This window comes from Trichosurus vulpecula, chromosome 2 (assembly GCF_011100635.1).
Source record: "Trichosurus vulpecula isolate mTriVul1 chromosome 2, mTriVul1.pri, whole genome shotgun sequence".
Classification (NCBI taxonomy): Eukaryota; Metazoa; Chordata; class Mammalia; order Diprotodontia; family Phalangeridae; genus Trichosurus; species Trichosurus vulpecula.
The window spans coordinates 58,424,587-58,440,317 of record NC_050574.1 but is presented as its reverse complement, the minus strand read 5'-3'; the positions used below and the strand labels follow the sequence as shown (position 1 = coordinate 58,440,317).

The 15,731-nt window shown below is 43.1% G+C and overlaps 1 protein-coding gene across 3 annotated transcripts in view; it reads right to left on the bottom strand.

Annotated features, from left to right (window-relative positions):
• NIPAL3 (NIPA like domain containing 3) overlaps positions 1 to 15,731 on the bottom strand; it is a 58,395-nt gene that overhangs the window by 31,026 nt on the left and 11,638 nt on the right. For all 3 annotated transcript variants that reach the window (XM_036746737.1, XM_036746735.1, XM_036746736.1), the window contains exon 3: positions 2,894 to 2,962. In XM_036746737.1, the coding sequence (XP_036602632.1) occupies positions 2,894 to 2,962 (69 nt within the window). The remainder of the gene's footprint in view (positions 1 to 2,893; positions 2,963 to 15,731) is intronic.

The following is a 15,731-nucleotide window of genomic DNA, read 5'->3' as shown; positions in this document are numbered from 1 at the left end:
CTCTTCCTTTTATCCCTTTCCCCAATTTTAAATAAAATTAAGAAAACCAAAGCCTCTGTAATAAATATACATATTCAAGCAAAACAAATTCCTGCATCCAAAAATATATTTCACATTCTGCACCTAGAGTCCACCACCTTTTTGTTAGTCGATTAAGCACCTACTGTGTGCTAAGTACTGGGGATGTAAAGACAAAGAAACATCAAGGAGCTCCCAGTCTAATGGGGGAGACAACATGCAAACAGCTCTGTACAAACAAGCTCCATGTGGGATAAATTAGGGGGAGTCTTAGAGGGAAGGCCCTAGGATTAAGGAGTAGGAAGGGCTTCTTTCCGACAGTGGAACTTTTGCTGAGGCTTGAAAGAAGCCGGAGAAGCCAGGAAATACAGAAATGTATTTCTCCATCTGCGCACCTGCCCATGACCTCTCTGTCCAGAGATGGGCAGCCTGCTTCATCAGCAGTCCTTAGGAGTCATGGTTGGCCAACATGTTGGCTTGAGGTCCATAAGCCAATGACAAAATGATTCTCTCTGAAGTTCATTGAGATGTATTTTATGAGTGGAAAGAGCAATGGCTCCTAGACCTGGACCCAAATCCAACCTCCCACCTTTGCTACCTGTGTGCCCTTGGACAAATTACTCCACTCCTTTGTGCCTCAGTTTCCTCACATGTAAAATGAGAAGGCTGGACTCGATGGCCCCTAAAGGTCTCTCACTCTACAATCCTACGAATCCCAGTGCTTAGCACAATGCCTGGTACACAGTAGGCACTTAATAATGCTTATTTATTGACCATGAAGCTGCACATGCTACAAGGAGACTCAGAGTCTTCCACGGTAAGTAACAAAAAGGTGACAAAATTTCCCAACTTGGAGGGTGCATACTTTTTCACCCCCTCCCACCTCCACCCCTTTCCTGGCTCCATTGTCTTCCTACATCTCTTGAAATGGCATTTAAAAGTTCCCAGTTTCTATTTCCTTCTTCTTCAGCTAGACAATAAGGTTTTTGATGATGGCAGGCTTGGCATCTTATTATCCACTGCATGCCCCATGGAGCTGAGCTCAGGATATTGTAGGCACCCAATAAATGTTTGTTCAATGGGGAAAAAAAATCAAATAGCATTGGAGAAAATGATCGTCACTGATACGTTGGATGACATTCTGGTTAAACCAGTTCTCGACAGCCAGACACCCTGGCAGGGAGGGAAAGGGAAGAAGCATGCAGGAGAATTTTCTATAGTTCAAGTAGGGCGGTGAAGATCAAACCTGCATCTGGCCCATTCATAATGGCACCCATAATCCTTAGTAGCAAGGCACTAACATTCCACTTTGCTCATTCACTAATAAGTGTGTACTATGTACACACCCTATGCTCTTTGCTGGAAATATGAAGATGGGAGATGACATAGTCCTTGCCCTTGAGAAGCTTAAATATAGTAAGTGGGGTACAACATGGCAGCTGTTAGCGCTAAGAGGATCTTTGTCTCCATTGAGAAGCACACCGTCTAGGAATAAGGACATAGCATTCCTACCATACTCTGCCCTAGAGACCACAAGTAGAGGATCATGCCCAGTCCTGGGCAGTATTTTAGGGAAGGATACTGTTGATCAGGAGAGCAATCCCAGGAGGGCACGTATCTGTGATGATGAAGGACCTCAACTCCATTCCTTATGAGAATCTGAATTCTTAGTTTAGAGAAGACTCAGGATGGGACATGGCAGCCATTTTCAAGTATTTGAAAGGACTGAAAAAGGGATTTGTTCTATTTGGCCCCACAGGGCAGAATCTGGAGCAATGTGTGGAAATGTCAAAGACCTCAATTCAGCCTTGATATCACGACAATCTTCTGACAGAGCTATCCCAGCATAGAATGGGCTGCTTCAGGAGGGAGCGAGTTCCCCCTCATTAGAGCTATCCGAGCAAAGGCCAGATGAACACTAGGGAGATGCATGCTTGATGGCGTTTGGGGTCGGACTAGATGGATCACTGACTTAGTGATCGAAAGGCCCTTGGAGAGCATCTAATCCAACTCCCTTGTTTTACAATTGAGGGAACTGAGTCCCAGAGAAGTTATGTGCTTTGCCCAGGGTTACTGACGTCCCTTCCAATTCAGATTCAGTGAGGCAGCTGGTGATGCAGTGGATAGGGGGCTGAACCTGGAGCCACAAAGACCTAAATTCAACTCCACCCTCATGACCCTGGGCAAGTCACTTAACCTGTGCCTGCCTCAGTTTCCTCATCTGTAAAATGGAAATAATAACAATAGCACCTACCTCCCAGGGTTGTTGTAAACACAAAATATTTGTCAAGTGCTTTGCCATCCTTAAAATTCTATATAAATGTTGGCTATTATCATATCACACATGTTTTATATGAGCCTATCTGTTGTGTTTGTCCTTTGTTTTCAAAGAAGATCATGACATCAGGGAGATGATGACATGACTTGCAGTTGACTCTGATTTGAGTGAGGGAGGGTCACCAGCAAGGTCACCAGCCTCACTTTCTCCTCCAGAATCATCTGGGTCCAGTGGCCTGGTATTCATCAGGATGACTGGAGATGGCCCAGGATGCACCCATCTGTATATGTTTTATCTCCCATGACCCCCAGGAGAATACAAGCTATATGAAATCAAGACTTTCATTTTTGCATCCCCAGTGCCTAGCACAGAGCAGATGCTCAATCGATATTGGTTAAATTTTAGCAAATGGATTCAGATCCCCAAATGCATGGAGCAGAGTGCCCTAGGCAGAATTAGGGCTCAGTCCATAATTACAGACAGGAAGGCCCCATATACAAAGCACAGAAGAATGTGAGCAGGGCCTGGCAAACCAGGGCCACTTAAAGCTGAGGCTCTGACTTGCTTTTCCCAATGGTGCCAAGGACTGACACTCACCTGGAGATTGAGGGCTATGCTGACGACAAGATGTCCAAAAATAGCCAGCAGCGCGCCGATCAAGTTTTCCTGCAAGGAAAATGAAATGGGCTGAGATGAAACCCTGGGACCAGTCACAGGAGACAGTGATGCCCTTAAGACCAAGTGAGATGAGGTCCAGAAACAGCAGAAGAAGGCAAAAATAAAAGAACCACTCGACACAAGAATACCCCAAAGTAGTTATATTTAAGATGGAGTTGGACCATTCATAGATCTCTAGGCTTTTGGAGCTTGTGGGAGGAGCAAAGTCTGCCAGGTAGGCTAGGCTAATTTTTTCCTCTCTGAGTAAGAGAAGCTGTCCCTGATGGTCCAGGGGATTAAGGATCCAGCTGCTGCTCCTACTTCCTGATTTCCTAGGAGGGGGAGAGGAAAAAAAGCCAGACCACAGGAGTCAGACTGACATGCCAGTCACCACAACCAATACACCCAGGGCCTCCATCCATCTGAACCAGTACTGTGTCTTTTCTAAGCATCCTTTCCATGTTATGGCTAAGTAAAAATCATTTTCTTAACTGCTGAATGGCCTCCAAATATCTCATTTTGTTCCAATCCTGTAACTGAAGCACCAGACTGACATGAACCATGCCCAGCCTGTAACAGAACTGGAAGGGACATTAGAACACAAGATATCAATGCTGGATGGATGGTACCTTGGAGCTGAGAATGTCTGACTTGGGGGAGACTTGGGAATTTAGGATGAGTGAGCTGGGAGGAACCTTGGAACACAGGAGGTAAAGTTCTAGGATAACAGATTTAGAGACAAAAGGCACAGTCTAGTCCTACTCCTTCATTTTTTAGATGGGGAAAACAAAGGCCTCTGTAAGCCTAACAGACTTTCCAAAGGGCACAAAAATATGAAATTGCAAAACCAAGATTTTAACCCATCGACTTCAAATTCCATGCTCTTCCTTTTTTTTTTTTTTGACACAATGCCACCTTCCTAATGTAGAAACTAGAGAAGAGTTTGGAAAACAGAAAGTTAAAAACAAATGGGACCTTAGAGACCCAACCCCTGATTTTACAGATGGGACAAAACAAATCCAAGAAACCAAGTGCTATGTTGAAATGCTTTGTCCAAGGGCACCCAGCTCTTGACTCTGCTACTTATCGGCTGGTTGAACTTGAAGTGGGGGTGATTTTCCTTCTCTGTGCCTCAGTTTCCTCATCTGCAAAATGGGGGGGGGAGTGGGCTGAGATAGAGTTGGTCTAGGTGGGGAACCTGTGGCCTTGAGGTCACATGCAGCCCTCTAGGTCCTCAAGCGCAGCCTTGTGACTGAGTCCAAGTTTTACAGAACAAATCATTTTATTAAGGGGATAGGTTCCATGAAGTACGGATTCAGTAAAAGGGCCACACTTGAGGACCTGGAGGGCCATGCGTGGTCTTGAGACAGCAGGGTCCCTGCCCCTGATCTATATCATCTCTAAGATATCTTTAAACTCTAAAACCCTATGATTCCATGCTAAGAGAGGTGGAAAACAAGGGTGGAGGAAATTAGAGGGTTATTGAAACTAGAAGGACTAGAATTCCACTTCTAGAAAGGAAACTGCTGAATTTGGGGGCGAGTGAAGAATATTTCCTCCCTTTTCTTTATTTTACTTGCTCTTTTTTTCCAACACGGTCAATGTGGAAATATGTTTTGCGTGGCCATGTGTAGAATGGTATCATATTGCTTGCCTTCTCAATGAGTGGGGGAAGTGCTTGAAGGAAAGAGAGAATTTTGAATTGAAAATAAAATATTTTTAAAAAGGGACTGGAATTTAAGAATTCCTTAAAGGATCAAGCCAAATAGACACAGGACATTTTTTTCTACCTATAAGGCAAAGAAAACAGAAATAGTGGGATGCAAATTTTTATTTCAAGGCCATCTGTGTATATACACATGATAAAGGTATCTATAGCTATTTCTCTTTCTCTCTCTGTGTGTGTATACATATATATATACACACACGTGTATACACACATACATATATACACACATATGTGTATGTATGTATGTATATATAGCATCAGTTGATGGACCTGGTGAACTAGTGTTAAAGACCTACTTCACAGTAATTTTTTTCCATGAATGCTGAGGGAGAGGCATTGCGGTAGTGCAGTGGATAGAGATCTGACCTGCGAGTCCTGAAGATCTGGGTCCAACTTGTCTCTGACTAGCTGGGTGACGCTAGGCAAGTCTCTCATACGCTCAGTGACAACCAGCCCCCAGCTAACCCTTTAAGACTGCAAATTACAGAGGGCTGTTCAGTCTGTATTGGTGGAGGGAATTTCCACACTGGAAGTTCCCTACACTAATAAAATCACAGGTCCTGATTTAACCAAAAACAAGTACAGATAGGGCAAGTTTAAAATATATCAGCCTATTTTCCATAAACTCCCTTGTGTACATGAAAATTATTTAGCTAACAAGTCATTATTACTAATTGGCACTTATAAACTGGGTCCTTTTATTCAAAGATTTCAAAGGGCCTCAGACGTGTTAATTATGTCTCAAAACCCTTCTGAAGTGATGATTATTCAGTTTTATAGTTTTCTGTGGTTTTTTTCTTCTTCTAGAGTTGAGCAAACGCAGGTTGGGACATACTGAGGTCACCTAGCGAGGGGCACACAGCGCTACTCCTACACTCTGGTCTGACTCCCCATCTCTTGGCTTCCATCGCTTAGACAAGGGGCTTCTCAATCTTATGAGAGTAGGGTTGTCACATTAAGATCTCCTCTCCCAGGGTTCCATGGTTCATGAGCGGGGCTGGAAGCAACTGCTATAAATGTTAAGTGGAATGCGGCAGCCACACAGCCTACCCTGGGCGCTACTGTTCACAGGATTTAGAAATGGAAGACATCGCCTAGTTTGAGCCTCTTATTCTAGACAGCCCAAAGGGGTGGTGTGACTGGGCCAAAATCACACAGGAAGTAGCAGAGCTGGGATTGAGCCCCTTTGTCCTTTGACTCCAACTCTAGGTTGCCAATTCTTGAATGGTATAGCAGACAGAGAGTTGGCTTTGTAGACAAAGGATCTGGGTTCAAATCCCTACTCTGATCTTTACTACTTTTATGATGCTGGACTGACCTTTTGCTCATCCTTGGCTGTTTGCTCCTCTGTTTTAAAAAAAAAGTGCTTGGACAAGATGGCCTCTGAGGTCCCTTCTGGTCTAGACCTATGATCCTATGAAATTGGACATTTATTTCCAACAGTAATCCCAAGTATCATTTCCCCCATACTTCCCAACTCACAATTTTTCAGGTCAGGTTTTAATAACAGCCATAGAAAACAATACAGGCAGTTAGTCAATAAACATTTACTAAGTGCTTGTTAGGTGTCAGGCACTGTGCTAAGGATACAAAGAAAGGCAAAAGACAGTCCCTGCCCTCTGGGAGCTCCCAGTCTAATGGGGGAGGCAACATGCAAACAGATCTGTACAAACCAGCTATATAAAGGATAAACAGGAAATAATCCACAGAAGGAAGGCACCAGAATTAAGAGGGGTGGGGAGAGGCTTCCTGTGGAAGGAGGGATTGGAGCTGGGACTTGAAGGAAGCCTGGAGGCTGAGATGAAGAAGGGGAACCTTCCTGAAAACAGAACAACAACTCAAACCAGATGCTTCCTGATGCTGAAGGATAAATTTAATAGCATTAAATTAGCAGCATACTCCAATCTGTGTTCCTCTCAAAGACCAAGATGCTGGTGCTTCATGTTCATAAGAGAGAAACGCTTCCCTTCCTAAGCAGATGACATTCTGCATGCCCATCTTGTCAAAAGCAATTCCAGCTAAAATCTCCCCCTTCTACAGGAAGCCTCTCCCCATCCCTCTCAATCCCGGTACCTTCCCTCTGTTGATTATTTCCTATGTATCTTTTATATAGCTGGTTGTACAGAGCTGTTTGTATGTTGCCTCCTCCATTAGACTGGGAGCATCTTGAGGGCAGGGACTGTCTTTTGCCTTTCTTTGTATCCTTAGCTCTTAGCACAGTGCCTGGCCCTAGTAGGCATTTAATAAATGTTTATTGACTGACTTGTCAATGCTTTATTAAAATGATGGGTTTTCCTCCTGTTTTCTCAGGTTTTTCCTTGGGAATGTCTGAAGAGGGGGGAAGAAAGGTTAACAATAATGATGTGTCCCCGCCATAAAAAGGAGGGTCAATGAAACATTTTTTAAAATGCAAAGAAGTTCAGAAGAAAGCATCAACAAACAGGACAGTTTGGGAGATATGTATGGAATTATTATAGACTTTTTTTAAAAAATGCAAGTGACATGAAATGGAGATTCAAAATTTCATATCCAATCCTTGTTTTGTATTCCACCATGGTATGTGGATACGCTCTTTTGGGGGGCATTCAAGTTCAGAATAAAAAGTTAATTTAAAAAAAAAGTCAAGGACAATACATTTAACAGCATGCCATTCACTGATGCATTCTGACTTAAATGTGAAGATTCTTAGTCATGTCAAACAACTACTGTTTATATATATAAAGCATTTTAAAGTTTGTAAACCACATTGCATCTATTATCTCATTGATCACTCAATCAATTAAACATTTATTAAACACCAATTGTGTTGCCTCTCACCATGGGGATACAAAGGCAGAAAAACAACCTTTGACCCTCACAACAACCCTATGAGAGATTATTCTCCCCATTTCACAGGTGAAGAAATTGAGGTTTGGAGAGATGAAGCCTAGTCAGCTAGTAGGTGGGAGGCTGAGACTCTGAGGCATCATGGTATCAAAGGGAAGGCCCACCACACTCTCCAGTGCAGCCCAAATGAGATTAAAATGTAATTGGGAAATTTTAACAAAATAAATAAAAATACAATAGAAGATGGATAACATTAATATGTGATTTTCTAAGTGACATTTCAGCCTGCAGGGATCTCTATGTCTGGTTTTGGGTGCAGCGAATAAAGCTCTGGACTTAAGAGTCAGGGTTCAAATCCCACCTCAGATCATTATTGTGTGTTCCTGGGCAAGTCACCTAACCTCTCTTGGCCCTAGGTACCTCATATGTAAAATGAAGAAGTTGGACTCAATGACCCCTAGGGTTCCTTCTAGCTCTGTATCTATGATCCCACCATCCTTACTGCTTAGACTAGATTTGGAGTCAAAGGGTAAGATGCGGAAAACAATGCAATTAGAGCCAGATGCGTACAGACCTTGGACAAGTCACTTGACTTTCCTGAGCCTTGGTTTCCCCATTTGTAAAATGAGTCACGATCCTCGCACTACCTACATCTGGGGGCTGATATGAGGGAGATGCTTTGTAAAACTTGAGGATCCACAGACGTGGGAATGACTCCACCACGCCAGGCTGTGTCTCAGCGAAAGCAGGTAGGCTTTCCACCTACTTACTGATATAATGCAAATTGCCTTTGAATGATTGGGGGCGAGGGTTGGGTTGGATGACTCGGATGACTCAGTTCTGCATCTATGGGCCTGCAATTCACAAAGCTGGGTTTGATCTAGCCTCCTCTGGAAACAGAGAGTACCAGGGGAAAAAAAGAAGAGGCTTCTCTGACAATGAATCGGCAAACTCTTACAGAGAGCCCAGTGTAATTACAGGCACTTACAGGCTTCTTGACCTGCCTTCAAAGCCCAGTGCTCTATGAAAACCCTGCTCTGCCTCTGAAGCCTGTGAAGAGCATTGCAGGTGGGTTAAAAGTGGTGTAAGGTCTGGGAGATTCTGTTGTCAAGAGCTCATCACCTCATCGGGGAGTTGGGGGAAGAGACACAGAAAAAAAGAAAATGAAATAAGGCACCAAAGGAGCGAAATAGATCATACAGACGAGGGGAATTCATGTCTGTGCCTGGGAAGCAAGCTGTGTGGAGACGTAGCCGGGCATTTACCCCTGTAGGGGCTACAGAGGCAGCTCCCAGAGATCCAGAAAAGGGAGTTCTAGCCACCACAGTCCTCCTCGCTCTGTCGAGAAACTGATCTGATTTTATCAGTGGCATCCGCATCAAAAAGGAGGCATTACTGTTACCGCCTGCTTTGTTGCTGCGCCCTAAGGATCATGGGACTTTTCCATCTGAAACCTTCCCCAGGTGGGGGAGGTTTTAGAATTACAATGTGAGCTCCTTGAGAGCAGAGAGCATCCTCTTCTGCTGGTATCTCTCCCTGGTGCTTTGCACACTGTAAATGCTCAAGAAATTCACTTTTTCATCCATGAATGAGCAAACGAAGGTGTGGACAGTGGACTGGACTACAGCTCTCCAGAGGGAATAAATACCTAACAGTTACTGAGCAAAGAATCTTGAAGTGAACCGACACCACTCAGAGGATCCAGGAAAATGGCTTGTTTATGGTCAAGCAGGCCAAACTATTGATGATAAATAGCCATAAAACATCTATTTTAGTAAACTTATTTTAAATTTTAGTGCTGTAACGACAACAATAATAACTACCATTTATACGGTGTTTAAAGATTTACGAATGTTATCTCATTCCATCCTCACAACAGTCCTGAGAGGTAAGGTGTCATTATGATCTCCACTTTGCAGATAAGGAAACTGAGGCAGAAAGAAGTCGACAACAACTGTCCAGAGCTACACAGCTAATAAGTGTTAAAACAACAGACTCTCAGAGCTGGCAGGGACCTCAAGTACCATCTAGATCAGGGGTCTTAGCCTTTTTTTTTTTTTTTGGTATCATGGACCCTTTGGCAGTCTGGTGAAGCCTGACTCAGTGTAATGCTTTTAAATGATTAAAGGAAATACTAAAATTTCAGTTAGAGGTGGGGGAAAATAAATATGTATCCTTTTCCCCCATTGAGGTTCCTAGAGTCCATGAAATCTATCTGTGGGTTCTTTGGCTGGGCTGGAGGACCCCAGGTTAAGAACCCTTGATCTAAACTAATCTTTATCTGAATAAGGCTTCCCCTCGACAACCACCATGACAAAGTCACCATTTGGCCTTTGCTTGAAGACCTCCAATGAGGGGAAACCAAGGCAGCCCATTCTACTCTGGGCAGCTCCAACTCTGAGGAAGCTTTTCTTGACATCAAGCGTAAATCCTCTTCTTTGTCTCCTCCACCCATAATGCTTAGTTCTGATATGTAAGAACAAGCAGGAAAAGTCTAACCGTTTTCATCTGGTTTAGCCCTTCAGCTATATGAACACAGCAATCATACCTCCAGCCCCTAACCCTGATCACCAACCCTCTCTTATCAAGGCCAAATATGCTTCCACAAAGTGATGTGACACAGAGGCATTTCACTGTCAGGATCACCCTTCTCTGAACACTGTCCAGCCTATTCATTTCCTTCCTAAAAATTCTAAATTCTAAAAAAACGTTCTAAATTTTCTAAAGATTCTAAAATTTCCTTCTAAAAATTTCTGCCCCAAATGGAATACAATATTATAGATCCCAACCAACCGGGGGAATAGAGCAGGACTACTACTTTCCTCGCTCTGGATTCTCCCTCTCTCTTAATACTGCCCAAGATGACATGACCTTCATGCAGGGGCAGCTAGGTGGTTTAGTGAATAGAGTGTTGAGTCTGGAGTCAGGAACACCTGAGTTCAAATTCAGTCTCAGAAACATACTGGTTGTGTGATCTTGGGCAAGTCACTTAATATCTGCCTCAGTTTCCTCATCTATAAAACGGGAATAATAATAGCATCTATATGCCAGGGTTGTTGTAAGAATCAGATGAGATAATACTTGTAAAGCACTTAGCATGGTGCCTGTCACATAGTAGGTGTTATAGAAATGCTAGTTAATTAGTTATTACTAATAACCAATTAATTTTATAACATATTTTAAAAATACAATTTATATATAAATTTATAATAATTAGTTATTAATAGCTAATTAATAGTTAAATCAGTTATTATTAATAATTAAATTAGTTATTATTGATAATTTCCATCACACGTACTGTGGACTCATTTGGACCTTGAAGTCCAAGCTCCAAAAACCTCAAGATTTTTATCATATGAACGGCTGCCTAGCCATTTCTCTACCGTACTGTATTTGTGAAAACAATCACCTATGATTTCTGTCCATGTCTTTCCAATGAATCCTCCATAGTGCATCTACTCAATGTACTGGTAGCCTCTGTTTAATACACACATCATATTTTTACTCATGACTTCCATGCCTAGTCCTGGATTCTGTCTGTGCAAAACCTTGCACCTTAAAGCATCACTCAGTCGAATCTTTGTCCGGGGCCAGGAAACTGCTAGATTCGGGTCTGTTTTTCCCCAGATATGTTGGAGCAGCTTGAGCAAGCGTCTTGAAGCAGCTGTGGCTTCCTCTTCCTTTTCAGCTTTCCTCTCTCTGAAACACGGTCTTGTAACCATTTCTCTTTCGGCAAACTCAGTTTGATCAACTAACCAATGAACAAGCACTTACCTAAGAATGTCTACTATACGCTAGGTAGGCACTGGAGAGACAAAGACATAAAAGAAATGGTCCCTGCCCTCAGGAGGCTTATATTCTACTAGGGGAATATGACAAATACACAAGTAACCAACCAGTCAACAAGTATTTCCTACCTACTCTGGGCCAGGCACTGAACAATGGGCTGGACACCCACAGTGAAAAGTCCGACAGTCCCTGCCCACAAGGAGCCAACTGGCTATAGAGGTGATCCCACTTCTGGAGCTTCTTACTAGATATGTGGCCATGGGCAAAATCACTTTAAACTCTTGGTTTCCTCACCTGCAAATCCAGGGCCATCCTTGTTAGGTCCTCCAAAAATACCTCTATCAATTCCTGCCATTATTATAACCTTCTCCGTGGCTTCACTTAAGCTGGGGAAAGCTTAGGTTGCAGTCTCAAATATCACAGGGAAAAATAAAAAAAAAACAAAACAAAACAATCCAGACAAAGGCAACCACAGCCTCAATTTAAAGTACAAACAAAGGCTGGGCTGTTTGTTCCCATGCCCCAGACATAGATCAAAGGTCCCACCCTCCCTGAAGCCTTCCTAGGACATCACAGCCTCTGAAATAAACAACGGAAGGGTAAACTGAATTTACTCAATTTAAAAAAGATGGCTACATCAGTCATTGCCCAATAAACAACCTCCCTGGGTCCCAGTTTTCCATCTAAAAAGGAAGGGGTTGACCCCGACGGGCACCTCTCAACTTCAGTTCCACGAACCTCTGATTCTATGAGCTTTTCACTCATTTCTTTAATTGCTCCTTTCCGTTAAAAAAAAAAGTTGAATAAAATCACAATTGTAACTGTTGGCACAGGGAACTGTCCACTTTTGTAGTCTCCTTCTATCAGCATTCTCCTCAATTTCAAGATGAAGAACTGAGGTCAAGGGACTTGTCACAGAGGTCACAAAAATACAAGATTGAGGATACAGTGGAAAAAGTACTGGATGAGGAGCCCTATATTCAGTGCTACGCACAAGGGGACAGAGTTGTGGCCTTGGAGTCAGGAACACTCATCTTCATAAGTTCAAATCCAGCTTCAGACACTTCAGAGCTATGTGACCCTGAGTAAGTCATTTTACCCTGTTTGCCTCCATTTCCTCATCTGTCAAATGAGCTGGAGAAGGAAACGGCGAACCACTCCAGTATCTTTGCCAAGAAAACCCCAAATGGGATCACAAAGAGTCAGGCACAATGGAAATGACTGAACAAGTTCGATGCTAATTCTGACATTTTACTTCCTATGTGATTTTGGACGAGTCATCTTAACTGTGAGGTCCCTTCCAGCTAGGATCCTATGATTCAAATCCTAGTCTCCTGAGTCTGAATACAACACTGTTTCTCTTCTCCTAGGCTTACCCTTTATTGAAAGAGTTACAAAGAGAGGCTTGGACTGATGGGAAAAAAATTGTATGGGACATATGTGATGGAGAGGAAGGCCTTCTTGGGGGTGTGGATGTGGGCAGCCTCTGAAATTGCACAGAAAGAAACAATGTGCCTTCTCTTCCATTTATCTGGAAAATATGCCAATTGACTTGCTCTGAAGAACGCTTATAATGAGTTGACTTGGGCCTGCTCCTTTCCCCGTGACTAACCAGTATTTCAAATGCCCAATGGGCCATAGGAAGGGAAAAGTGGTGGTCCCAGGTTGGAGTTCTCAACTGACCCCGGCCCAAGCACTATTTCAGCATGCCACTTGAGAAGTAGTGTGGTTTAGTGGGAGGACATTCAAACTCTGGCAGGACCCCATGACCCAGTCAGGATTTGTCTCTCCTCCTTCCCTGCTATATATCAAATCCAGAGAAGTCTGAATAAGCTAATTCGCCATGAGGCATTAGTACTATGTGACAATGGTTTATTTAATGTGGGACTCATCCAAGGGCATCATTTCAAAAAGAGACAATATCTTGACCCAAGGAAATGAAGGTATAAAAGTGTTTGTTTTTTTTTCCCAACAGTGGGTAGTCAGCTGTTTTTAGGTATGGATACCTCAATAATAATAACAGCTAGTGTTTATATAACACTTTGAACAAAGCATCTTACCAGTTTTACCTCATTTGACCCTCACAACAACCCTATGAGGTAGGTGCTATTATTATCTTTATTTTACAGATGTGGAAACTGAGGCAGACAGAGGTTAAATGATTTGTCCAGGGTCACACAGCTAGTAAATGTCCGAGGAATGATTTGAACTCGGGTCTGCCTGACTCCAGATCCAGAGTTCCATCTACGGAACCATCTGGCCAGATTTAAATTCTATTATCAAGACTCCCTGGTCAATTGTTAGAAACTGACAGTGAATCAAGGGCCTAATTCCTAGGAGAATCAGTGGTAGAGGATTAGAGAATCATAGAATTTTTCTTTTTTGGTTAGAAGAACTCTAAAGTTTCATTTAAGCCAATCAGGGATAATAAATGTTTATGGGCCTTAGATGATCTTTGAGGTGCCTTTGAGCTCCGACAGTTTTGTCTTTATTTAGTCTCTTCTAGCTCTGAGATTCTCTGTTTCACTACTAGCTCTGACATCCTGAGCTCTAAGGGCCCTCTCAGTTCTGACATCCTATGTTCTAAAGGCCCTCCCAGCTCTGACATTCGGTGTTCTAAGGCCCCTCCCAGCTCTGATATTCGGTGTTCTAAGGACCCTCCCAACTCTGACATTGTATGTTCTAAGGCCCTCCCAGCTCTGACATCCTGTATTTTAAGGGCCCCCCCAGCTCTGACACCCTGTGTTCTAAGGTCTCTCCCACCCCTGACATTCTCTATTGTACTACCAGCTTAGAGACTCCATGATTCTATGCTCTTCTACTACCTAAAAAATGATAAAATCTTGTATTTTGAAGGGAACATGTTGTATATTAAGGGGGAAAGCTGGAAAAACAGCCTTTTAGTAGAAATTGTCATTTGACTATAAACTGAACTTTAATTATATATTCTGAAGGCCCGCATCTCTTCTGCCAAAGACACTTTCTATTTAAATGGCAAGCTGATCAAGGTGACATCATTTAATATTTACTGAATGCCCACAGCCTACCGGGCCCAGTACAGAAAACAAGTCTGTATTAAATTTCCCCTGCTTGTCCCAAGGAGCGGTTCATCAGAGGGAGAGAGAAGACATAGTGCAACTGTATCATCTTTGGCTGTTTCTGCCACCTGTAACTTGGGTTGGCTCCAGAGAAGGAGTGGCAGCTGAAGGCCAACACCCTGACATTTCAGGCTTCCAAGAAATCCCGCCTTCCCTCACCCTCTTCAGAGGACACCTTCCCCTACCTCCTCGCTGTTTGTGAAGCTTCCTTCGCCACTGAGGTATGGAATCATAGAATCTCAGGGTCAGAAAGGACCCCAAGGGGCATCAGGTCTAAACCTCCTCCCTGAACCAGGAAGCATCCGTTCCATGTGGTCATCCCAGGCTCCGATTAAACAACTCCAGTAATAGGGAGGCTCCTAACCTCATCAGACAACTCATTCCACTGAATGAGGAATGAAGCATTTAATTGCTAACCACATGCAAAGCACTGAGGATACAAATGGAAGAAGAGTAAGACAGTCCCTATCCTTGACATTTAACAGAGGAGACAGCATACATGAAAGGTTTCAGCTGTAAGATGGAAAAGTCCCATAGTCCTTAGGGAGCAACAGCAAAGTAGACAGAGAAGCCTCTACTATACCCTACACTGCCTAATGCTGACTGGGAGCTTTACCTGAGCCTCCCACAGTTTACATTCTCCCCCAACCCTGCGTTGCTTGGCTTTTATTAGAGAATGTCAACTCCCTGAAGCCATTCCCTTCTGTCTTTGGTCTGAACCTGGGCTCACAAAGATTGGGCTTGGCATCCTGCCTCTAGGCACCTACTAGCAAGCTGCTATGGGTCTCTGAGCCTTAGTTTACCTATCTGTACAACAGGGATGATAATAGCACCTACCTCACAGGGTTGTTGTGAGGGTCAAATGAGATAATACTTTTAAAAGGTTCTGCAAACTTTAAAGCCTTCTCTTTCCCTCTCTCCTTCTCCCCGCTCCCTCATTCCCTCTCTCTTCTATTTTCTTCTCCCCCTCCCTCTCCCCTTCTCTTCCTCTCCTCTCCCTCCCTCCTTCCCTCTCTCCCCTGTCCTTCCCTCCTTCTCCTCTCTTCTTTTTCCCTGCCTCCTTCTCTCCTTTCCTCTTTCCCTCCCCCATCTCTTCATATACATATGCACATATGTATAGACACATAGACACACATATGCATGCATATATCCTTATATATACACACAAACACACATGCATATATACTTATATACACATATATGTATATATACACAGACATATGCATGTATCCCCATGTATACACATACACACATATGCATATATATACTTACACATACACACATATATACATATATCCTTACATATACACATAGATACATACATGCATATATCCTT